The 26,141-nt window shown below is 48.2% G+C and overlaps 1 protein-coding gene across 2 annotated transcripts; it reads left to right on the top strand.

The window, feature by feature from the left end:
- The first annotated feature begins 776 nt into the window (after positions 1-776).
- On the top strand, positions 777-25,382 carry LOC131672061 (amyloid-beta-like protein). Of its 2 annotated transcripts, none has more exons than XM_058948999.1 (15): positions 777-1,177; positions 8,446-8,499; positions 9,480-9,611; positions 11,307-11,433; positions 11,789-11,879; positions 12,435-12,565; positions 13,609-13,831; positions 14,167-14,425; positions 15,747-15,929; positions 16,032-16,103; positions 16,178-16,368; positions 16,737-16,834; positions 16,930-17,489; positions 17,920-18,066; positions 18,574-25,382. In XM_058948999.1, exons 1-15 carry the CDS (start codon positions 1,118-1,120, stop codon positions 18,682-18,684), a joined length of 2,439 nt encoding a protein of 812 aa, XP_058804982.1. In that variant the 5' UTR covers positions 777-1,117; the 3' UTR covers positions 18,685-25,382. The 2 variants fall into 2 exon arrangements, with proteins under 2 accessions (XP_058804982.1, XP_058804981.1); XM_058948998.1 differs by having other exon boundaries at positions 16,674-16,834.
- The last annotated feature ends 759 nt before the right edge of the window (positions 25,383-26,141 follow it).

The following is a 26,141-nucleotide window of genomic DNA, read 5'->3' as shown; positions in this document are numbered from 1 at the left end:
CATATACCCCAAATTCCTCCCTTGGCCCACTGTCATGTGCCGCATTTTAATCAAGAACAATGGGAGGGGTATTATGAAATTGGTGAGAAGTGGGCCTTCTCTTTACGACAGTCTCGAGCGTTTTAATAAAGGCCACGTAGGCAACGACGAAAGGGTAAAACAAATAGAGCAATTAGGAAAGCGAAGAACCTTTGCACGCGGAATTGAAATTTCTATCGCAGCATCGGCGGCAGTGGCACCGACAGCAGCAGCTCGGCCGTGCGACGTATAAGAAAGAATCTTTATCTCTCTCTCTCTCTCTCTCTCTCTCTCTCCGCCGTCTAATTTGGATGATAATTCAAGCGCAGGCTCGGAAAGCTCTCGAGTATAAAGGCGGTGCGCGTAATGGCGTAGCGCTTTCGCGGCGTCGTGGCGAGTCCGCGCTTACAGCGAGAACGCAGCGACGAGGAACGGAGCGACGCGCAGCAGGGCAGGCGACGTCCGCGCCGAGCAGCGCGGCAGCGATTGATCGGCGAGTCGAGAGGTACGCAAAGTATCCGGCCGCGCGGCGTCGCCGTCGCCGTCGCATCGGGCTGAAAAGCTCGCTGCCTCGGCTGCGGCCACGGCGAGCGGGGCGGGGACAGGGGCAGGGGCGGCTCGCGCGGGCGGCATATAGATCTCGGAAGCAGCCCTCGGTCACGTCGCTGGCGCGCGCGCGCGCTTGGGGCAGCTGGGGAGCAGGGCGCAGGCGCGGCCGCGCAACTCGATACCCAGCGCCAGCAGCAGCGGCAGCAGCAGCAGCAGCAGCAGCAGCAGCAGCAGCTTCGGGGGCGTGTGGTGTGCGCCTGTGCCGTGCTCCCCCTGTGTGGATCCGCCAGTGCGAAACTCGCCGTGTTGCAGGACGCGCGCCACCGTGCCACAGCTCCATTGCCAATCCTGATGCTCGCACGCGCCTCTTAGCCCGGAGGTACGATTACGCGTGCTCGATTACGCCTGCTGCCCCTCGCGACCAGCAGTTCCACAGTCGTCGGAGAAACGAGCGACGGTGCAGCAGTTGACAGTGCTGGTGCTTGCCGATCCGCGGACACGCGCGCACACACCGTCGCACGGCAGAGGGCGAGAGCGACGAGGAGGAAGGATGTCGCGGGTGCTGGAGCTGCTGCTCGTCCTCGGCGCCCTGTCCAGCTGCGCCGCTCAGGTACGTGTCGTTCCCTCGGCCACCATTGCGCCCCGAGCGTCGCCTTTGTGCCTTGGTGCCACGGGGAGGGGGTTAGGACGGCGAGCGTACGCGGCCGCTCTCCTCAAATATGCATGGCTTTGACAGGAAGCGGAATCGTGGCGTGCGCGCGGCCGACGAATCGATATAGTCAGCCTGCCCGCGTACCTCGCCATCTCGGCCGCCTGCCTTCTTCGCCAGCAGCTCGCGCGCAGCCCGTCGTCATTGATGCGCCGACAAAGGCCGCGCGCCCGATTGCCTTACGCGCGCTCTTAACCCTGTTATGCGCCGACGACGAGCTGCATCGACGTGTAGCGCCCGTGCCTCGGGCGCTTTCTCCTCGCTCGCTTTTTCCGGCGCCGATGCCGAAACGTCGGGCGCTGGCACAATGCCCCGAGAGCCTCTCGCCTGGCTAGACGCGATCCGTTATTAATCCACGCCGAGCCGCGCGAGCCGCAGCGTCTTGGAACTCTTGGACGAGGCTCGCGACCTCGGGCGACGAATTACTCGAGATTCGAGGGAAAGCCGGCTAATCGAAACGACGTTAAGCTCCGCTCCCGTTGCCGCTATCTTGCAAGGCCTGCTGCCAATTAACCTCTCTCGCTATCTCCCCCCCCCTCCCTCCTCTCTCTCTCTCTCTACCTCTCACTCGCGCGCGCGCGTTCGCGGAATTTTCGGCAATCAAGTTTCCAGCGCAGAGAGCAAGCGTCGATAACGAGATTAAAGTGACAAAGACGTGAAAGCCTGCTGCTTTAATGAAATTTCGCGCTGTCGCGCACTGCCAAACAAAACCGCGCGGGCAATTTGCCGACGAGCGGAAAGAAGCTCCCGCTGACCGAATATTATACGCGCTACGGAATGCCGACGTGGCTTCCGTTGCATTACTTTGTTATTAGTTCGGCGAGCGTCGATGCCGTCGGCACGCGCGCGTGGGGAAGACGCGCTTCCGCGGCGCCCATAACGAGTCGCGCGCGAAAGTCGGGCCCGAGCGAGAAACGCCAACAATGACGATCCGTCGATAAATTGTGCATGGCACGGATTCTCTCTCTCTCTCTCCGGAGCTTCTCTTTTTTATCGATCACCGCGCACAGACACGCCAGCGATTTCTTCTTTCTTCTCTTGCTTGCGCGGCGCGGAACTGGATTTGACTTTGAAATGAAAGTAATTAGTTTTGCGAGGAAACAGCGAAAAGCACTAAAAGTCGTTTAGCGGTCCTCTTTCTCTCGCTCTCTCTCTCTCTCTCTCACCTCTTTTTCTGGCTCGCCAGCGCGAATTTCTCCGTGCGTCGAAAGAAAGTTGCGCAGCGACAGAATGAAGTCTTGATTAAACGGCTGGCTGGCATTGATTTCGCGGCTGGCATTCATGACCCAAGAGAATGAAGCAATTATCCGGCTGACTGAAAAATCGAACATCGCACGCGTCGCAAATAAATAGGATGTTGGCGCGCGCGCGCGCGAGCGTTTACCGCGATAAGTGTCGACCGAACGAATTTCACCAGCAGTTTTTAATTGACACAGTTCGCTCGCGAGTGCCGCCAGCCTTGAGTCGTCGGTCCGAGATGCAATGCTGCGTAGCCTAGTTCGACGGAGGTCCGAATAGCAGTTAGCAGCTGCACAAGCAGCTTTTACGAAGGTCCTCGTAAAAAAAAATAAAAAAGAAGCGCGCTCACGATGTAGTGACCAGAAAGGCTATCGAAATGAAAATAATCAGTTGGCCAAAGAAAGAAGTATGCATCTGGCCTTGACATTATCGATTCGATTTCCAATCTAACGCAATTGGGAAGTTATGTGGGTAGACTGCGCGCTCGCAAAAGAACATTGACTTTGCGCGAGACTTTGGCGTAAGTGATTTGATCACGAACGACGTCGACAACGAAAAGTGAAGGGAAAAAAGTGACTAGTCGGAGGATACATATTGATCGCGCGCGTAACTCACAGCTGTTGGACACGCCAGGCAACACAGGAGCCGAAAAAAGAGAGAGAGAGGAGAGCTGGATTTTTGACGCGCAGTTGGCCTGGCAGTGCACGCGCGCGCACTGGCGAAGCGTTTCGCACAAAGGCTAATGGAAAGCTCTGTCGCGTAGGTGAAAATGCAGTTTACGAGCTGAGCGCGTATTTGCGGAGAGAGCTCCATGGGTTCAGGCTGCTGTCCGTCCCATCGCGCGTCACGCTTCGACGCGCCAGTCGCGGCGAATATGTGTGTATCGATCGACCTACCCACCGCACACACGTAAGCGGCGCAACCTTTTTTCGGTTTTTTTTTTCTTTTATGTCGTTTTGCAAATGATACAGTCGGTAGAGCTCCATGTAGCTCGAAAACTCGGAGCAGCTTATATTGTCTTGCGAGGCTAATTTGTTTTGGCAAGCAATAAGTACGCAAATGCACGGAGGATAGTTGCAGAGGCTTGCGCAGCCGCTTGCTCACTCACTAGCTTGTACTTGAGCAAGTTTGATTAATTTGCAAGTTGCTAACGATGGAGGCTTTGCAAGCACTCGTACTTTAGGCTTCTTGAAAGATGAGAGCCGAGCAGTACGTTGCTGGGGCATCTCTGCTTATCTATCATAGCTATCTTTTATCCTTAAAGATCATACATATTTTTACATATTCCAATAACCACTGGTTTTAGTAGTGCCTTTTGATCGATTGATCGTCTAAACATTTCTAGTTCGGAAATAGTTCGGATTACTAATTGAAATTTGCTCAAGTGCGTTTCTCCATTGCTAGTATATTTTAATTTAAAATCTCATGCTTAACTTCTGAAAGTGGCGCAATGGAAACGTAGAAAGAAACAGTTAATTTAATATTTACAATGAAAGATTTAGGATGGTTAATGAAATTTGAAAAGCGCTTTTGGTATGTATCGCGCACTGAATGAATTCCAAGCGTATTATACACGCTACAATAGATGAAATTTTTAATCCAGATTCAGAGCTGAGAGAGAATAAATGTGAATATGTACATTTGTAAGCTTTCGGTCCGCGTGTATTGAACAAAATTTTTGTTAAAAGTAGTTCAAGCAGTCTCGCGAAAGCGTCGAGTGTGTCTTTGGGGTAAATAAAGCGCCTGCCTTGGAAATATTTAAGCGTGGCTTAAAATTATTCGTCAGCAAATATTACACGGCAAATTGAATTATACCTTGAGATAATTTTTTATGAGATAACAATCATTCGAATGCCGCTTCATTGTAGAGAGATATTATTGCGTTTTCAAATGATACCACTTTTTCATAAGCATTACGTCAACATAGAGAACAATCGATTGAAAAACGCAGCAAAGAAAACTTTACATTTTGTAGTGCACTCTAATAGATCATTTGTCACGTTCTAAATAACTTTAGTAACTGAACTCTCTGTGAACTGTTAATATAAAGAAACACATTTGAAAACAATGATTGAACTTGAGTCATGCCATGATATTCAAAAGCTCAATCGTGTTTGCAAATCAAGCAGACAGCCTAGAAGCCAAATAGTTCTCATGTTAAAAAGCAATATTCAGCGTTTCCGTCTGAAAAATCAATAATTTTGTATATTCTTAGAATAGATGCCTCCAATGATAAATAACTGAATAGCCAGCAGATATGCATACGTCAACGCGTTTTAATGAGTCACACAGGCTCAATTTCTGAATATATAATTTCTCGGAATAGAAAAAGGACTGCGCGTCATAAAACAAAGTCCACGCGGTGCTGATTTCACACAATTTTCTAAACGTTTTGCAGTGGTCGGTTAACGCCTAGGGAACGCGAATAACCTTGAGAAGGAGTTTTTGTTGCGCAGCGACGACAACTCTGCAGAGCAATGGGATTTGGCAAGGCGATAGGTTGAACGTAGTAACGCGGTGGGCAGTGGCGGTAGAAAACGCGCATAAGCCGCCCTCGTTATCGCGCGGCGTTTTCCGGCAAATTAATCAGCAGATCGCAAAAGGATACTCTGCTGACGATTCATCGCGGGAAGCCTATATAAGAAAGCGTAGAGAGCAGAGCCGGTCAAAGAAAAATCCAGCGTAATTACGGTGGCGAGGGGCATCGTCGAATAATTAAAACAGCGGCTTTTTCATCCCTTTCCTTTCTTTTTCTTGCTCCTTCTTCCCTTGCCGCCTCCTCTCAATCGAGCTTCTCTCTCGCTGTGTGCGTCCGTTGGCTCTCACCGGCAGGCTTCGGTTTTACTTTTGCGCGAGGCGCGAAAAGGACTCCTCGCGCAAAGCCACGCCACTAATTATGTACGAGCCCAGCGGCTTTGCCGGCGCCCGTTTGATTGCGGCTGCTCTGCGCGCGAAAAGGGACAGCTCTCCATCACGCTCCGCGCTGCAGCTCTCTTTTCCTCTTCTGCTTCTTCTGTTTCGTGAGCCGGCCGCCAAAGCAAACAACGAAAAAGGACGTGCCGCTAGAGCACGCGAAAAGGAAGAAAAGAGAGCGAGCGAAACGTATAGAGTTGTCCAGGCTCGTTGTAAGTACACATGCCTACTGCTTTATGGGAAATCGTTACTCGCACGCGCGCGCTCCAACGCCTGATGGAGAGCTTCGATATACATATATATATGCGCGTGGCTGTCGACGTCGGTCCCCTGTGGACTAGCGCCGTTGCCACTGCTGTCCATGGTTTACATGCTTATTGGAAATGTGTCTCTGGCTGCTCGCGGGATTCGATTCATCTTTTTTTCCGCCCTTCCCAGTTTCGCGCGCCGCCTATTCTTCGCCCTTTATTCTTCGCTTTCCTCGCCGCATCTCCAGTGTTTACCGTTCGCTCGGCAGATCACTCGACTCGTTGCTGTGCCACGATCGTTTAGCTGACAAGTTCTTCCCTCGCAACTGATAAATTTGGGCGTAGTCCGACCCGCAGGAGCGTTCCGAGTGCTTGCAATTTTTCTTCAACTTTCGCGAATTTTCAGCTCGCACCGTTTACGTTGCAAATCGCAGGCGCTCGAGACATGAAATTTCGCTTGGAAGTGAATATTCTTTTACCGCGGCACTAACGGGATAAAATTGTTCATCGGCTTCGTTCGTTCGCGCAAACTTTTTGTTATTCATAACTGAATAACAAAGAGTGATTTTATTAAACTCTCGTACTGGCGCTATATGAACTTTTTTTCGCCGAACGCATGAAATGGCGTATTATTTATTCGGCATAGAATACATCGATTGTGTTATTACAGCACTGTATCCACTTGAAATGTTGTATATTGCGATCGTTAACTGTTCACGGGGTATTTGTCGTCGTCTGTTAACGATCGATCGATCGAACGAACGACTACTTAAACATGAAGTAGCATTGCAAATCGGCAATTATAAAAATTTTAGCTCGCACGCAAACAATTATTATCAAAGCCAACGGATCTATTTAGTTCGTGCATACACGTGTACACAGTATTTTACGTGGAGTTATTCACTTGAATAACAAGGAACGTATACGCGATGATAAATGTATTTTCAAAATAATCTACGTGTGCTTTCGTGAAGTTTGCGAGTCTAGTTGCTAAAAGAGGACCGTAGAGCGAACGTAAGCGGAATCACTGAATATCCACGTTTCCTTTCCGTTAAACAAAATAAATGTGAAGTCTAGTGAAAACAAAAGCTGTTAACGCTGAGTAGAGTCGAATAAAGAGACACGCAAAAGCCGATTCAAGAGACAAATTGAAAGCGAAGCGTTGCATTTTCGCGAAACATTTCGGAGGCTGCTTCTGTTGCTGCTGCTCGTCGAGGGTAATGAAGATCGATCGTCTAAAATACATTCTCTTGCTGATCGAAAGAGGGAGAGGGAGCCTATAGCCGCGCTCTGAATTAACTTGATTGGAAAATCCGATATTGCGCAGCGTTCGGCGCCCTATGAAAGATGCGGCGCGAATATTTAGCTTGCTGCGACGCACGTGTCGTCGTGCCCCTTTCATATTCCCTCGGCGCGCGGTTCAACGTCGATCAGCTTCGGCCAGCGGATCCAATTTTGCGCGAGCGCTTTGCATAGCCGCGCGACGAGTCATTGAAAAACGGCGACTTGGGCATCGTCGACATTCAATCGGATTCTCGGGATCTCTCCTCGGCGAACCGAAAATTCCCGAAAAAACTATGCCGACACATTCCGAGGGCGCACGCCGCCGCGATGCACGGGCGAGGAGGCGAGCGCACTGCCTCTCGAGAAATCGATTTCCCGGAGCTCCCTCGCTCCCTGCCGGCGCCTACTGAGCGCAAATCAGCAGCGGGCTGCCGCGCGAGAGGCAAAGAAAAAAAAAAACACACACAGTAGCTGCGAAACAGCGAGAACCCCACTGGAGTAGGCGGCTCTACTCAACGAGTTACACAACACACGAGCGTGCGAGCGAGCGCGCGTCCGGGTGGGGTAGAGGCGGTCGATATTTCGCGCGTGGCACACGCGAGAGCTGCGAGCCGTCGATTCGTTTACTCTCTTTTTCCCCGTGCCCGCGCACACGGCTTTCCAGCCGGCCGGGTAGCGCGCCACACGTGCGCCGTACGCGCCAACTTTTCGACGGGCAGAGCGCGCGAGGGTGAGCGAGAGGATAAGAGCGGCCAGAGCCGTTCGCGGCGGCTTGACTCGCGCGCTCCTCGGCCGGCTCCGCGTGTCGCTCGGACGATTATTATTCGTGCGAGGCGACGCGTGCCTGCCGGCGATATTCCGCTCCGGAATATTTATGACGCGTTAAGGCGATGCCTCCCTCGGCTCCCTCTGCGCGACTCTCTTCGGACCGATGGCCATTCCGACGGCAAGCGCGCTCCTGCGTCTCTCTGTCGTCATTTAAAATGCGCAGACAAAGGCGCGAAAAAGAGTTTGGCAGTGGGCGTCGAGCGGCAGTCGAACGGCAAGCCCCGATAAACGTCGAACGTTGATTAAGTAAGGCGCCGGCAAAGAGGGACGGAAAGCGAGGCGCGTGGGCGCGGACCGCCGGTCGATAAAACGCATCGTGTGCGGAGCGCGCGACGTATTGAAAAAGCGATGAGCATGGTAATCCGAAGAGTAGCTTAAGCTTCATAAACTTCGGTGGAGAGCCAATAACCCGCGCTAGAGTAGCGTGCGAACGTAAAGTTGCAGTCGTAAAATCCTGGCCGTATATAGCAGAGGGAAAGGCTGATATAAGCAGCGAACGACGTACATTAGCAATTACCTATCGAGCGGATCTCGTTGGGATCTCTTGCCGCAAAGTTTTACACTGCGTGTACATGTATATATACGTATTGTCGGCGCGGGCGGCACGGCGAAGCCACGACAAACGCCCGAGTATTCTGAGTGCTTTCTTTTTTGCAGGCGGTGTCTGAGCGGCTGGAACTAGCTCCCGCTGGCAGCAGATCCGAACCACAGGTGAGTGCGTCGCGTGATGCGCACGAGCCGCGCAACAGTCGCGCGCCTCCGTCCTCCGCGGCAGAAACGCTCAGCCCTGATTGTTTCGTTTCCGCGGTTGTTCGCGCGTAGTCGCTGCATTTCTTTCGACCGTCCTACTCCGTTGACGAGAGCTTCTGCAGCGGTTCCGATTGCATTCGGTAGCTCGCACAGAGTGTCGTGCGTTCGCGTACTTGCTGATATATGGCTTCCGCCAACGTCGATGCGTGTCTGGATAGAGACCGCCTCTGATTTGCGAGCGCCACAGCCGTACGGGCACGCGCGCGCGCATCTCGGAGAGATTGCGCGCGAGCTAATTAGACGAACATCGCGCGCGACCATAATTTCGACAATCGCAGGTCGTTCGTTGATTCTCGGCATTGTCGCGCGATCGGTGGAAAATCAGGTTCGATTCGCTTTCACGCTCGACAAATCCGGCATAAAACCAACTTATTCCGCGGATGCGAAAAGAAATAAAAAAAAGTGTGTTCCTCGTCGCGTACCCGCGAGCTCGAATAAATTTCTTCGGGCTTTCGCAGTCGGCCGTCGGTGGCGGACAGCTCGATTATAAAGCAGAACTTTATCGGTTTCGTTGCGCGCCGAGTCAATTTTTTTGTTAACCCTCGCGAGCGCCCCGGGCCGTCCGCTCCTGTCGCTTTTCAATTACTTGCCTCGGTGTCCAACTATTTTTGCGGTCGGCACACAGGCGTTCGAATATGCACTGCCCGACACGCCAGCCGACCCCGCGGCTCGGCGTATCCGCGACGACTCTTGAAAGCTCCCGCGACGGTAAATCAATTATGGTCCTTTTTGCCCAGCGATCCGCAGTCGCGAGAGCGTAGATTGATGCAATCGCGAACCGTTCCACGGAGCAATCGATCGGTCGCGCGCGTTGATCTTAGGCGCGGGCGAGAAAAATCAGACGAGATCGTTGACCGAGAGCAATGTTGTCGAATGAATAGGTGGCGACGCTATGCGAGGCGGGTGAGGTGTACCTGGCGCAGCACATGGGCGACCAAGGACGGTGGATCTCGTCGACGGACACCAAGAGCTGCATGACCGACAAGCTAGAAATTCTAGAATACTGCAAGAAGGTAAGAGCCGCTGGCGCGGCCTCGCATTGTCGTGGGAAAGGGACACGAGCGCCCATTGAAAACGTCCAGAGCAGATGCTCAAACGCTGCTCCAGCCCTTTTGTGCTGCGCGAAATTGCCTCAAGAATCGAATCCTTTCTCTCTCTTTCTCTCTCTACCTACCCTTGATTGTTACACACTGGGATCGCTTTATTTGCAAAGTTTTGTTTGCCGTTCGTCTGTTTTCGCGTATATCAAAAGCTCGCGCAACTCGCTTTTTTTTCGAGAACACGCGCTGTTAACCCAGTTAGCCAGTTTAAGGGACGCTTATATTGCGAGCGACGTTTTATTAAAAGGCAAATATGCGCGACGACTTGCGCCGCGCAAATAACAGAACGCTATATGTCTGCAGCACGCACCTTTTCCTCCGATCGTTCTCCATCGAGAGGGAAAAGGCCTTTTCATTTCCTCTCTCGCTCACTCACTCTCGTGACGCGCTTCTCAAACTCGCGCGGCGATATTTCATTTGCTCGCCGTTTTCTCGAGATACGGGCGCGCTCGCTGCCAAGAGTCCGCGCCAAAGCAGCCGCAACACAATATTACCAGGGGCTCGTTCTCCGAGTGTGCGCGCTCGCTGCAACGAGGCGGCCGTGAACAGAGGCCCAACGCACGCGCGCCAAGTGCTCTCGTGGTCGAGCTTTTCGGCACGTCGCGGCGGGGGGGGGGGATCCGTGGCGGAGAGACGCGCGCGCAAATACGGTCAATTCCCGCTATCGGATTACTCGCTCGCTACTTCACGCCGGAAACACGAAAATTCGAAGAGCCCGACGAGTTGTCTCGTGACCCCGCCGCGAATGCACGGCCCGCGGAAGCCGCGGCCAAGTTGGAACTTGTTGAACTTTTTTTCTCTCCGCCGTCTCGCCGAGCGAGCGCACAATTACTCGGCTTTGCAAATCGTTCGGCATAGCCCGGCGAGCGCTTCAACTTGCCTCTCTCTCCGCTTCTCAGCCGTCGACGTCGCGTCTCGATCGCGCGCAGTTTTCCGCCGTCGCTCACCGCCAGTTACATCAATATCAATTGCGCGCAGGCTGCGAGCTTCTTTTGAGCCGGCGGAAACGAGCGCGAGATTGCCCTCTCTCTCCTTCGCATTTATCAGTCTTCGCTTCTCCCTTTCACCCGGCAGAAAGCGCTTATTGCCGCACGTCGCTTCCCGTAACTCGAGCGCCCCCCCCCCCGCCTACGAAGCGTTGCGCACAGTCGGCGTTAAAAAGCAAACGATTCGTAATGACGCCGAGTCGCGAGCGTCGCCGCATCGATCGCGCGTCGCTACCGAGAGACAGCGCACGAGTGCCAAACTCGGTGCGGCTACGAGCTGGCTCGAGCTCCGAATCCCGGCGAGACGCGGATCCGCTAAAGCGAGGCGTGTATCACGATTTCCGCAGTCTAAATTCCCCGCGCCGTTGCCAGCCAAGAATCGACTGCGGGCCTGAAAAGTCGACGGTGAGTCTCGAGGGGTAGAGATAGAGCGAGAGAGCGAGAGAGAGAGAGAGAGAGAGAGAGAATGGGGGGGGGGGGCAGGAAAGAAAAAGCAGCGCTCCAGCTATCTGGCGCTTGGTCTGGGAATACGCGTCTGCGATGCCGAATTGACAGCGAGAAGCGCACATGAGTTTGCCGCGATGCCTGCGAACGCTCTTCTTTCTCTTTTTGTCCCACGTAGGCCTATCCCAAGAGAGACATCACCAACATCGTCGAGTCGTCGCGTTACACCCGAGTCAGCGGCTGGTGTAAGCCCGGCAAGAACAAATGTAAGCTCTCGAGATGGGTCAAGCCCTACAGATGTCTTGGTAAGTGCCCATTTCGCACGTTTATATACGATAAGCCGCGACGCCTGGCCCTTTGCGAGCTGTCGATTACGTACAAGAGTGCCGCTCGCGCGCATCGGATGGCCTCGACGTGACGCGCGGCGTCGGCTGCTGTTGGCGGCACGAGGGCCCGTCGCGCTTTACCGCGCGTGCATGTTTACTTTGCCTAGAGACACCTGCGAGCTATAGCTGCTCGCGGCTGGGATCGATCGATCGTCGGACGCGTGTTTGCCTTAGGTGTGTCATCGAAAAAGATCCGCGACGCGCTCCGTTGCGAACCTCGCGAGGACGCCGGCAACGAGGCTCTGAATAATAGCCGACTCTTTGTCTCTTGCAGAAGGCCCCTTCCAGAGCGACGCGCTGCTCGTGCCGGAGGGCTGCTTATTCGATCATCTGCACAACGAGACCAAATGCTGGGAGTCATTCAGGTAATCGTCGTTGGTCTTTGCCAAACTACTCCTTTCCGGCTTTGCGCGCAAAAGTTTCGGCTGCGCGAGCGACAAGTCGTGTCGGCGCCCGGGAGGCCAGCCGTTCAAGGTTGTGCGCCTCGAAAGCAGAGCGTGCGTGTGTGTATCCTCTCGTTTTCACTCGTAAACTATTTATAGGCTCTATCGACGAGAACAATTTCATTCAGCACACGCCCGAGTATCGCGCATACGCGTCTCTATACCCGTCGGTAAAACTTGACGCTTGACGTCGGGAATGGAAAAATAGCCAGTTAAAAGGGGAAGCACGTGGGCAAGGTTATGCCTCGCGTATCGAACCCCATGAGCCAGCATCTGTCGTCTATCTTCGGAGGAACAAGAAGATGAAGGCAAAGTGACAGAGACTCACGGCAGAACTTTTATGGCTTAGCGTTCGCGCGTTTTAATTAAAGCGACGCGCAGCTGCAGGCAAATCGATAGAGAAACGACAAGAGCTGTCGGGCGCGACACTCGACAGCCTGGAGAGTTTATTAAATGCGCGAACGAATTGTTTCGCAGATGGAATTCGACGGCTGCGGATACCTGCCGCGAGCGCAACATGAATCTACGGAGCTTCGCCATGCTACTGCCCTGCGGCATCAGCCTCTTCGCCGGCGTCGAGTTCGTCTGCTGTCCGAAACACTTGAAAGGTATTTTGCACAGCTCCTCGCTATTCGAGCCTTTTTGCCTCTCTCACTATATATATATACACACGCGCGCGCGCACACACACACACAATGCTCTTCGACGGCTCTGGCTCCTCCTATACTTAAGCGTGAGTCGCCTTTGCCCGGCGTCGAGTGCACTTCGTTGATTGCCACGAGCCCTTCTTTTTATTTTCTCTTCTCATTGCACCAAAAGGCCAACGTCTCGCGGCCGAATTGTGATTGCGGTGCACTTCGACTTCATTCACGCGCGCGGACCCGGATAACCTTCGAGCTCACCGCTTTTTAAACACCCTTTTCAACGAACGCTCTGTGCGCGCTCGTACTTCGCGATTGATCGCTTGCATTTATTGCAGCTAAATGTCCGTTTACTTCTCGCTCGCTTCTGCAGAGCATCGCTGGGGCCGCCGTTCGTTGTGTCGGTATCATCAAGCGGACAAGTTGCAATTAACGTGCGCGCGTAAAATTAGCCGGCGAACAGCACGAAAAGTTGAGCTCTGCTCTATCGCGTTGCCGAACAGTTCGATAACTGCATCTGGACTTGAGCATTGCCATCGGCAGGCTTCGTCGACCCAGCCTCGATTTCTATATGAAATACAACTACTCGATGCACGACAGGTTTCGGGGGGGACAAAATATCGACGGCATCGCAACGGCAAATGGGCACTTAACGAAGCTTCAAACATTTGTATCGAGCAATTAATTACTCTAGGGTTTCGTCTGGAAAACCAAACTCGAAACGCTCATTTTTAACTTTTCGACAAACTGTGTGCCCGGTTGAATAGTAAAAAGCAGTGACGGCAGCGAGCCGGCGTAGCCGTCAAAAGCTGTCCAAACTTAACGAGTATAGTGGACGAAAAGCTGCTGATTTAAAAGTAACGCGAAAGCGGCGGCCGCACCAGCCGTTAATTAAAACTTTCACTTGCCCCCCTTTTCGAAACACACACACACACATACGTAAGCGCGAAGCGGTAAGGAAAAAGAATAGCCTCGACCGACACTTTGTAAAATGTTTATGTGCGCGGCAGAGAACATGAAGCTGAAGAAGCACTACGAGATGCACGTGCCTAAGGGGCTGGTGGATGACTTGGAGGAGGAGGATGAGAATTTGAACGACGACGCCGATCAAGACGACGACGCCGACGACGATTCCGAGTCCGACGAGAACGTGGACGACGTGCTCGGCGATCAGCCTGACGACGAGGACGAGAGCAACGAGGATTACATCGAGGACGACGATACTTCTACCAGGTCACTTTTTTTCAATTTTTGCATTAGATCATTCAGATTCGCGGAAACGACAGTCGCGCCAACGGTTGCTCGGTGATTTTGCGAGAAAAAAATGTGCGCTCTGCAATGCAACTTTATTCCTTTAACGGATAGCCACGCGCTATCGATTTCAGGCGTCACGCGTGAAATATAAATATGCGCGGGGGTGCAAATTAAAGTGGTCAATCTGAAAACACTGAGAGGAGTGTCGGATAGCTTGAAAATGCATGGAAGTTGCGCTCTCGGGCGGCGCTAAGCAAATGAAAATGAAAAAAAAAAAAAAAAAAAAAACGAGTGATCATTTTACGAAAGAGCAGGCCATCGTCGTCGGCCCCGCCACCGTCAAGCAGCACGAACAAGCAGAAGGAGGCGAACTCGATGGAGAGCACGAGCAACAACGCCACTGCGAGTCCAAGCGCTTCCAACGGAGGCAGCAGCAGCACTCAGCAGCCGGGATTCTTGGCGCACGGTACCCCCGATCCCTACTTGACCCACTTCGATCCGCGCTCCGAGCACCAGAGCTACAAGCAAGCGCAGATGAGGCTCGAGGAAATTCACAAGGAGGAGGTTACCAAGGTGGGCCCCCCCTCCCCGTCTCTCTCTCTCTCTCTCTCGCTTATTTCGATCGATCCTATCTCAGCCGAAGCATCTTTCTTGCGAGTATAGTTGAGCTGAGGTCAACTATTCCATGCGCCAAACGCGGACTTTCGATATATGTTTTTGCCGAGCTTCCTTTTCGACTCTTCTATTTTATTGCTTTTATTCTCTTTCTCTGTAGGTAATTAAGTGCCACGTCGCTGAGAGAGAGTGCAAGAGAGTGAGAGAGTGAGAGAGAGAGAAAGAGAGAGAGAGAGGTCGATCGAGTGATTTCGCTCGTGCTGTCGATATTTCATTTGGAGTGCGCCGTGTGACGTCCCGACGTGAAGGTGTTATTACGGAATCGCGATTCGCAGCCATAAAAACGCCCGCTAAAGACAGATTCTCGCTCTTTCTTCTGGACGCGATGAAAGAGAGTCGATCGATGCCGTTTTCAATTTTTTGTTTTTTTTTGTTTTTTTTATCGTACCAAGAGTCCAATAGATGCATTCAGAAGTGCTGAGTGCTCGTCACTTTAACGACAACGAACGAAAAAAAAAACCGACGATGGCGGGCGTATTTCGCGTTAATTCGCGAACACGCATACTCGCAGTTCGCGCCGCGCCATCAATTTATCAAACATGTGGAATGAAAATGGCTTCTAACGTGATTAGTGCAAGATATTTTAATTTAATTAAAGCACGGTGTAGCTGCATTCCTCAAACTGCGCGTTTCATATATATTTAGACCGTAAAATACGATTGGAGATTTATTAAGCTTCGTTGAAATGAGGATCGAGCAGTTATCTTTTTTTTTTATGAATCGATTTCTAATTAAGAATAACGTTCGTAAATATACTAACTCTATAATAATATCAAACCCCACCATTAACTCGAATATAATCATGATAATATAATTATAATGATTACACAATTATTGCTATTTAATAAGTTTCGTTATTCAGCCATAATTCCGGTCAGTTCACTAAATTATCATTCACGTCGTAATCCATTATCAGAATTAACAAATCCACTAACCGTGAAAAGCCGAACGAAAAAAGTAGCCATGAGCGAGAGGAGCAAGCCAACTATTCAATAATAACATGACTCGAGTGATTGTGGCGTACGTAGTGGCGGAGAGGCCGGGGAGCGGGGGATCGATGCCGGTAGCGCGCCGCGTCCAGAATCCATCGGCGAGTGCAATATAAAGGCTCCTTGACACAGATTGCGCGCGCTCACGAAAAGCCCGCGTAGAAATGTCAATAAAACGAAAGCCAATAACACACGAGCATGGGAAACGCCATGACTGGTGGTTTGCGCAGGTGATGAAGGACTGGAGCGACCTGGAGGAGCGCTACCAGGACATAAGGGCGCGCGATCCAGGAGCCGCCGACGCCTTCAAGCGCTGGATGACCGTGCGCTTCCAGCAGACCGTCGCGGCTCTCGAGGCAAGCGGCGCCGCCGAGAAGCACCATCTCAGCGCGATGCACCAGCAGCGCGTGCAGGTAAGCCGACGAGCCGCTCGCCTCTTGTCCGCGGTTCTCTTTGCCCTTCGGTCGAAAGCTCGCCCGTTGACAACTGAAAATGCGTTGGCGGCGCTGTCGCAGGAGACGGTGAAGCAGAGGAACGAGGAGGCCATGTCCTGCTACACAGCGGCGCTGAACGAGATCCCGCCTAACGTGAGTGTGCGGAGCTCGACGCAGCAGCGGTGGCAGCCGAGCTGACGCGCGGCATCGGTTCGCGACTGTTGCAGGAGCACCGCATCCAGAAGTGTCTGCAGAAGCTGCTGCGGGCGCTGCACAAGGACCGCCACCACACGATCGCGCACTACAAGCACCTGCTGGACAGCAGCCTGGAGCAGGCGCAGCGCGAGAAGCCGGCCACGCTGGAGCACCTCGCCGACATCGACCGCATCACCAATCAGAGCCTGCTCATGCTGCAGCGGTAGGTGCCGACTTGGCTCTACGCCTCCTCGATCGGGTTCCGCGTCGATCTCCGGTCCCTGCCGCGAAGCTGCAGGTCGACGGTGACTGCGTCCGTCAAGCCTAGACCACGGATTGCTACCTTCGAACGACTTGGCTCGCCGGCTACGTGTGCTCGGTTCTTCTATAACGGGATAGCTTCTTAGATCTTCTCAGATATCTTCTTAGATTATCGCGCGCGAGAGTTTGAACGTTGGAGCTTGAAAATGTCGAGCGACCGCGGCGCGAGAGGGTAGAGTCCTGGGCTAAGGGATGACGATTTGACAGCTACCCGGAGCTGATCGACAAGATCGGCAAGCTGATGAACGACTACGTGCTGGCGCTGCGCAGCAAGGACGAGACGCCGGGGCTGCTGCTGGCGATGACGCGCGAGGCCGAGGCCGCCATCCTGGACAAATTCCAGGCGGACGTTGCGAGCAAGCAGCAAGGTACGTATCGATTGGCGTCAGCCGGACGCTGTCCGCGAACCCGTCGCCGCGACGAATGTCCGAGCCGCAACGAAGCCGCCGCCGTCTGTCCGCAGAGAAAGAGCACCAGAAGCAGCTGGAGCGCGAACGCAAAGAGCAGCGCAAGGCCGAGAGAGGCGAGCTAAGGAGCGAGCAGCAGCAGCAGCTGATCAAGGAGGAGGCGGGCGACGAGCAGCCGCAAACGGTCACGCCGGTCCAGAAGCAGCCGCAGCCGCAGCCTCAGCAGCAGCAACAGCAGCAGCAAGAGCAGCAGGAGCAGCAGCAGCAACAACAGCTGTCAGAGCTGGACGAGGACGAGGAGATAGAGGACGACCTAAAGCCACAGGCGCAGAAGAAGGACCAGCAGCAGCAACAGCAGCAGCAGCAGCAGCAGCAGCAGCAACAGCAACAGCAGCAACAGCAACAGCAGCAGCAGTCGGTGCTGGAGCACGAGGAGATGATGATGCAGCAGGACGAACCCATGACGGCGCACGCTCTGGCTCACGAGCCTCTGCCGATCGTGCCGCGTCGCGAGTCGCACGAGCCGGTCGCACAGGCGCAGACGGCCCTCAAGCACGAGCAGGCGCCCATCCGCGCCTCGCACAGCATCAAGCAGGAGAACTACCACTCCGAGCCCGTCAGTTTCTTCTCCTCGGCCTCTTCCGCGAGACTACCGATCGATCGCCGACCGCTCCGTCCCTGATTCGCCTTCGTTTCGACTTCATTCGCCAGCACTCGACTCGATGTTCGTTCACACTAACTCGAGAGGCTGGAGGCGAAAATGAAGGGTGCAGTCGTTGATGGTTTCCGAACGAACGAACGAATCAAGTAACGAGGCTTTATCGCGGCTGCCAGTTTTGCATCAGCGTACGCCCGTGAAAAGTGTCGCGTGCGACGCGAGGGGCGAGAGGCTGAGTCACTGGGTTGCGAGGCTTGTGACTCAACCCCTCGAGCCGGTGCGCCACGGCAAATTGACGGTTTCGGCGAAGCGCGAGCAGCGGCGATCGATTGGCGTACAGCGGGCGAACTGGGGGCGACAACTGGAATGCCGTTTTGTTGGTTTGCAGAGCTACTCGGTGAGACGCGACGTCTACCACCGTGAGAGCAGGTCGATCTACTTCACCCTGGCATTCGCTGGCATCGCCCTGATGGCCGCCACCGTGGTCGGCGTTGCGGTATTTAAGCGACGCAACGCGCGAAGTCCTCACAGCCAGGTAGGCAACGTATGCGCGCGCGCGCGCGCGCACTCCACGAGCTCCTTTATTAAATTCCCCGCGTGGCTCCCCGTATACGACTCCCGATTGCGCGCCTCCCTTGCCGTTCGTTGCCGCTCCGCGAGAGCAGCCTCTTTTTCACCGTTACAAGGCGACACCTGACCGTCGGTCCGCCTAACGAAGCCGTGGGTCCAGATTAATCAAGCGCCAGGCAGCTGCCTACGTTATCATCTCATCCGAACGTTATTTAAAGTCATCGACGGCGCCGAGGACGCCGCGAGCCTTTCGCGTAGAGAGACACGCAAAGCCGCTTAGCAGCTTTGCCTTCAACGATCGAATTTCGCAAAGCCTTCCCGGGCTTGGTTCTGGGAAGCGTAGCCGAGCTCTCGAACGACAGTCGTCGCAAGCCTCGCGAGCTATCGGGCCAACACCAGCCTCGCGCGGCGAGCTTCGATCCACGCGACCAGAGCGACGTTGACAAATGCCGGCTTTGATGGTTGATTACAGGGCTTTATCGAGGTGGACCAGGCGGCAACTCCGGAGGAGCGACACGTGGCCAACATGCAAATCAACGGCTACGAGAATCCCACCTACAAGTACTTCGAGGTCAAGGAGTAAAGGCCAGCTCTGGCTGAGAGAGGTGGCACCGGAGAGCCAGAGAGCCGCAGCACAGACACACGGAAATAGAACGAACGTCACGTGAGCGAGACCGGGCGAAGGAGAAGCGACCGGCTCCGTGTAGCTCGCTCGCCTTTTCCACCCTCAACCCCTCACCCCTCCTCCTCCCCCCCCCCCGCCGCCCTCGACCCCTCACCACCAAGTGCGTGTGCGAATGTGCGACCAAGTTTTTTCCTTTCGCGACTTTCCCCATTACCTCTGCCTCCCTCCCATCCGCCGTAATCCTCGGCTTTCTTCCTGTCGCTCCGACACGCGTTTTTTTTTCTTTCTTCGCGGGGCATGAAACAGACAAAGAACTTGATGAGAAAATACTTATTCCTCCCTCCCCGCCCCAACAAACACGTGGATATATCCCCTTATCCCTGATCACGCATATCCTGCGAGGCCGCGTAGCAAAGTCAGTCGTATTAGCCAAGAGCAAGAAACACACACGTGTGCACGGTCTCGCAGATAACACAAAAGAAAGAACAGTAGTCGTCGACGTAAGAGAAGTTTTTATATATTTGTAGGGGTGTAGTGCGTGCGCCAACAAAAAACCAATAAAAAACAAAAGAAAAGAAAAAATTAAAAAAAAAACAAAAAAAAAACAAAAAAACAAAAAAACAAAAAAAGGCCGTTCGAACAACCATCGGCCGCAGCGACCGATACAGGGACAGGGTCGTTGCAAAGATGTTGGACGCGGGATAGTAATATCGAAGCAAATGACGAAGGCAGCCATGGCAAGTTTCTCAGAGTGGAGAGTGCATCCATCTTGCACGTGGTCGAGCCGCTTGATCCCTTCTCTATAAAACGATACGAGCCATGCTTACTCACGCCACGGACACTCGTGCATCTATCAAGTAAGTGTAGGCAGCAAGCACCGTCACCATTTTCCAGGAAAAAGTGTTTTGCGCAGCCTCTGTCACGCTTGCGGAACCCAAAGACGTCAAGTTATATCTCAAGCTTCGCGAATTATTAGCCGGCGCTATATCGTTGATAAATAAATATATATTATATATATGTACGTATAAATGAGAACGAGAAAAACCAATGTCCTAGATAACGAAGCGACTACTCAGGACACTTTTTCCTCCAGCTCGCAGGCTGGCAGCTCTTAGTTGCTATTATTATTGTTCTTCGTTCATCAGACAAACGAGCGACGTCGATGGCGCGTGTTTCTTTTTTATCTCTCGCGATATCTTTCGATCCCTGACGATCTCTACTTTGCTTTCACTGAATATAAATATATAAATATTATATATATTGTATACTTAAGCGACGCATACGTGACGAAAAGAAGACCAATTAAAACAGACGCATGACGCGGTACTTGATGATGGTATTGGCGCAGTTCCTCTACAATGTTCCCGCGATGGATTTTGTATTGACAAAGCCGACACATATACGACAATTACATACATTATACACACACACGGCTCAAAAACCGAGATTAAAATGAGGGCGCTCTGTTTCAATTACCTTGATTGAGCAATACTTAGAATTACTGATCGAGTATTATTAAGACTTAGTTGAAGCATCCATGCCAAACAAACACGACCACTCGAAAAAGTTTTTTTCCTCGGTTTATGTACAAATTCTTCGATTTACGTAGACTTGAAATTAAAATGCATGCAGACATTCGCAAAAGTGAAAGGTTATTCAATAGCTTTGTACTTTCAAAAAAATATGGTGCAGCTCATACAATTTGATTATATAACCAAATTGTCGAAGATACACACACACACACGCACGCACGCACGCACGACAGACAAAACACATCACCGTTTTAGTCGACAGTATAATTAGCGCACGATTGAAAGCAATAACTTCGAATACGAACTTAAAACATGGTCTTGATTCATATAAAATTAAAATAATAGATAGTCTAATTGGCACGTTCCGAAGAAGCAAGGAGAAATATCGACCAAGTATATTTTAATACAGCTTTAGTAATCCGAATACTCACTTCACTTCGCGCTTTATAAAAATTGCATCGTCACGAACGCATATTTTCATTAAAATAATCGACTGCATATATCGTTAATCCAGTTGAAGGGAAAGACTCGTCATTTATGAAAGTGTAGATGGATTAAAAACGATATTTTACACTAATTTTCCATTGAAAATCGTTATTTAGGATAATACGATCAACTATTAAAACTAATAGTAAAACGGGACCTGACAAGACGAAAAATGACATCTCTGAGTAAGTTAAAAAGCTTATGGTAAATGTAAAGCCAAGTCTGGAATGATCGTTGATTCGGAATGAAAAACAAAAAAACAAGCTTCTGGAGTTCTCTTGCAAATGCCGCTTTATCGTCTCTATATTCCACGGGGAAAATGAATTCTCAAGCTTCTCAATTCGCAGATATCACAAGTATATAAACCCAGAAGCTTTGAAGCTTCGCCACGAGCTTTCAATTTTCACAGGTATAAGAGATAAATTTCAATGATTTAGTACGATACACTAAAAACAATACACTTGAAACTATTTTGTTACACTCGTCGAGTACCGGGAATGTAAGCACTCGGACATCGACAAACTATTGTTGTTTGCAAGTGGCGCGTCGTCGCGCAATGCGCCTCGGCGCTTCGATTTGAAAAATTATTGCCAAGGGAAAGAAAGCATTTGGAAATGTTGTCGATGCCCGAAGCACCGATTGATAAAAAAAAAGCGAGCGTGAAATAAATATTGGTTTTCAATAGTGCGCACCAGTGACTCATATATAGTTTTTTGGTAGTACACACAAATTATATTGATAAACACTATTAAACGATATTAATATTATGAGAAAAACACAACACTAATAATTATCTATAATAAAAAAATTTAGACTAATTATAAACAATACATGTATAATTTTTAAGTGTACGCATTTGCCGTAGAGAATGTCCGATTATATTTTCATTTTTTATGACATCCTTATACATTGTCTTTGAATTCTGTGTATTCATGATACATTCGTAACATTTAGAGATTTATTGGTAATAACTATTATTATTACTAATGCTACCATTAATTACTTAATTTCATTACGATGTGTTAACTATATTTCTATTGATATTATCCATTTTGAGATTATTGTTTATTCATTACTATTACATGTTAATCTATTGCATTTATTGTTCATTGATTATCTAACGTGACTAATAAAAAACAACTAATAAAAACCCATTGAATGCATGTTGTTTTAAAAACCAAAGATTTATATAAATATAGATATTACAATTTTTACTTTCCCATTGACAAGTGTAATAATTAAGCAATGATGTTGACAATTGTGGTTTGCCCGATTTATAAATACTGCAAAATTTCTTAGTTTCTTTATTCAAAGTTATTAATTAATGGCATTTGGCCGATTTGCGTAACTTCTATGCATTACTCTCACAACATACATCATTATTTTTCTATCATACTTTAGAAACATGTAATAACGTTCTTGATCCTATGTGCAATGTATTCATTTTATAATTTATAAAACAAAATAATAAAGTATCAAAATTATACTTACTGTTGACTTTTACTGCATGATTAACAAAACAATCATCTATTTGTATATTCAAACATCTGTTAAGATACACACTTCATCATAGAATAATTTCATGCGAAAATCCACTTGAACAAAGACTGTCGTACTGAAACGATCACACATCAATGCATAAACAATTTTTTTTATATTATAAATTATTATTTGTTCCACTGTATCATGAAGAAAATAATCTGACGAATGAAGACAAAATCTGAGCATCCAATACAAAATCAAACAATCTTTACATTAAAAACATACAGAAGAAAAACTAATATATATTTCAACGTTTTCTTCATTCATTTCTGTTTGTTTAATTGATGTCTATAACTCTGCAACTTACTATCATGTTTATTTTCTGTTGGCTTACTAGAAATTAGCGACTTTCAAACATTTATATGTGCTACATTTTCTTTTTTGCTTTGAATACGACAAAATACAAGAATCACGCAAAAGAAATGATGTAAATGAAGCTGCACTCTTTCGTACCCTACAAATATGTAAAAACTAAGATTGCGATGAGATTCAGACGATAATTGAAGTTTGAAAGAATCATCCGCGAGTAATTTTAACATATATCATTGACATCCCATCAGAATGAAATTTGAAATAAAATATTGTTGAAAGCACATTATGGAAATTCAAGAGAAGTCCTGTATAATCCACTTATTTACTGCACAAATTCAATCCTACACAATAATTAGGAACAAACTGCGAGATATTTTAATAATTATAACCATAATGGAGGCTTCATTAGTCCCGATGGACTCTGCAATGCCCTTTACACGTCTGTTTATGAGAAAGATATACAATCTCGTTACAATAATACCTTTATATGAAGATGTAGGTGGCTGTGTTTATTAATTGTAAAAAGCTAATTGGTGTAACATATTATAAATGTTGTGGTACAATACATTCAGCGTAAGACAGATATTTAATAACTTGTGGCTGAAAATCTGTCAAACGTTGTTTTCCTGAAAAAAAAAATCATTCTTTTTCGCTTAGCTTAGACATTTATAAATCTGATTTTCATTGTATCATCCATTTTAGTAAACTTATACCAGGAACGGAACCTAAATCCATGAGTGAAAAACACGAAAAGCGAATGTAATCACTAATTATATTTCGTACATTCAGTCGCTTATTAATTTTCCGCTCTAATCATTTACTTCTGTTCGTGTAGTATTAAAGAACTTTTGTGATGGCAAGATACAATGTAGTATTATAAATGTACATGGAATTCATGTAAGTTGAATCATTTAAGGTATTGATCACCGAACGACTTGAGGAAATTAGGCTTCTTTATCGACGTCATTCCTATAATAATCATTTTGTACGTTACCACGTTAATGTTTTCGTGTGACTTAGAAATATCGTCACCAATGATACATTTGTTCTAAAATCAACATTTATTTCAACATTGAACGGGACAAAAATATTACTTGCTCTTTTGGTGAGATTGTTAGTCTAAATGAGCCATTAGCGAAGTAAAAGTGATGATTTGTTTGAATGTCCATCAAAGTCGACTTTTATCATTTTATTTAAACAATCCGAAGGGTTCTATAAAAAATTTCAGCTATTTTGAACCTTTAAACGCCATTTTGAGAAATTTGCATAAAGAAAATGAGCAAACGAAGTCGATGAAAGAGTAAAATAGAGTAAGATTTGCTAAAGAGCTTTGCAATATAAACCGATTATTAAACAAACGATAAAAGCGTATAGATTGCAGTCATCTTGTAGCAAGTATATGTGGGCTGGCCTCTTAGCCATTTTTACCAATTACAAAGCCGGAATATTAGCAAATAAGTAATTGTTTAATGGAGGTATATGTAGTTAAGATAAAAACTGAAAATTCTGGATACCCAGATGGAAAATGTTCGATGGTTTCGTTCGGCTTGTACTAGCTGATTTCCGATTTTGCAGGCGCATGCAATAATGCTAGAATGCAGTTCAGCGCAGAGCTCCAAAAATTTTGCTTGTAGATCCTCAGGAGAGGAAAAACTAGTATACGTAGGAAGCCATGCCGAAGCCATCGAATAAGAGGAACAAGCAGACGTTGGCAACCTTGGAATGAGCACTAAACCATACACACACTAAATATAATTATATGTATACCTCTACCTTATTATGTGTTTTTCCACTTAGTTTGATAAGAAAACGACTTGAGATTTACAAATGGGAGAACAAAGTTTTATGTGTAAAAATAAGGTATTTGGTTTGGAAACTGTTCATAATAAACTAACTATCTTAAAAAGGTATACCTATTAAAGATATATGATATACACTGTGACGATCATGGTAATATTATATATATATTATATATTTCACGTTTAATGCTTATATATTTGTATATGATTGGACGGCTAATTAGAATATAAATATGCGCTTTGACCAGAATCGCGTGTTGCGCGCGCACACAACATACATACACATACACACGTATATATACACACACACACACTCACTCACACACACGTCTAGTAGTTTTCTACAATAATATGAGCCGTGTTTAGTCCTTCGAATACGCGATCTCTTATCGCAACGTTCACTTTGAATTAAGCATTTGAACGACAATGTTTTTGAGATACAAGAGCATTTGTTGCTTTTAAAACCGTCCTTATAGAAATTTAACTACTAATAGTGCGTAATAAGCTTACACTGAAATCAGTTTTCCATTGGAATATATAAATAATACAAAACATTTTGGTCGCGGCGATTCTGGTCGAACGATGGATGTAAAACGCATGATAAAACCGAAAACGATAAGAATATTTTAGATATATTGAAAAAAAAGATGAAAAAAATACTGTCAGAGAAAAACCAGCAAATTAGTAGCAAGTTATACCACATAAGTGTACTATGTCATCGGCGTAACAGCAGTTTAGGAACAATTAATCCAAACGAGTCAAGAACAAAAGGACAAAATCTACACGTAACTTCTTGTAAGTCGCATACGAAACTCACTTCTATACATTTGTACGAGTAAATAATTACTGTATACACGCAAGTGGACAATTAATAAGACACACACAGCCCAGAGCGTCTACCAAATCTCAAGAAACTATTAAACAATAAGTACATTATGTGAGCTGATTTTCGCTATATAAATGAATAAAAATGGAACAATATAAAGCATTCAGTTTATTTACTTAGCAAGCCAATGCCAAGACAATTATTACGCTTTTCATTTTTCGGTGCTTAACCAACTGCCATTTTCTCTATAATTTTTTTCAGCAAAATTCTATCTATTACATTTACCGTAGTGATAACTTATTTCATCTAGTGAAAACATTTATATTTAAGCAATGAAGTATGGAACTATCGTAAATATATCGATCATATTATCCAGTTATTTTACTAGTCGTCACTATTGTAATCATTAAATTCCATTTTTATTCCGTTGTCGACTGAAAATAACTTTTTTTTAAATAGCCACTTCAAGCGATTTTTTGCTATTTATATATCAGTTAATCGGATAACGGATAAAAATCATGTTTCGGGATAAATCTTTACACTCGAATTCATCCTTTTTTGCATTATAAGCTATGATATGATAGACTTCATTGTTATTCAAAATTAAATGTCGAGTGATTATGACTAAATCTGTACACTACATGCTAATAGGGATCTCTTGATTGCGTATCTTCAGCCGCAGTCAGGTTAATTCTACACATAAAATATTGGTTTTATATCAAACAAATTTTTATTTAGACCTGCAAACGACATCGACCTGATATTTTGACTATTACGTTCCTGTCTTAAGGAATGTAAATTATTTCTGCCAGTGCTGACAGGATGACTAAGTCTTAAGGATTTAACGTCGTACAATAGTCCCGTTTTATCTTTAGCTGGCATATCTTTTAGAATTTCACTGAATAAGTGAATCTGATA

The sequence above is a fragment of the Phymastichus coffea genome, unplaced genomic scaffold, assembly GCF_024137745.1.
Source record: "Phymastichus coffea isolate CEN01 unplaced genomic scaffold, Cenicafe_Pcof_1.1 PCOF00142, whole genome shotgun sequence".
NCBI lineage: Eukaryota > Metazoa > Arthropoda > Insecta > Hymenoptera > Eulophidae > Phymastichus > Phymastichus coffea.
The sequence above is the reverse complement of the archived record's forward strand: the minus strand, read 5'-3'. Positions and strand labels throughout refer to the sequence as shown.

What these genes read in the sequence shown, in the direction of transcription:
- LOC131672061 (XM_058948998.1), top strand. Translation starts at nt 1,118, where the DNA reads ATGTCGCGGGTGCTGGAGCTGCTGCTCGTCCTCGGCGCCCTGTCCAGC. An exon ending in TTCTAGAATACTGCAAGAAG is followed by an intron (nt 9,612 to 11,306) that starts GTAAGAGCCGCT and finishes TGTCCCACGTAG; the next exon opens with GCCTATCCCAAGAGAGACAT. An exon ending in TGAACGAGATCCCGCCTAAC is followed by an intron (nt 16,104 to 16,177) that starts GTGAGTGTGCGG and finishes CGACTGTTGCAG; the next exon opens with GAGCACCGCATCCAGAAGTG.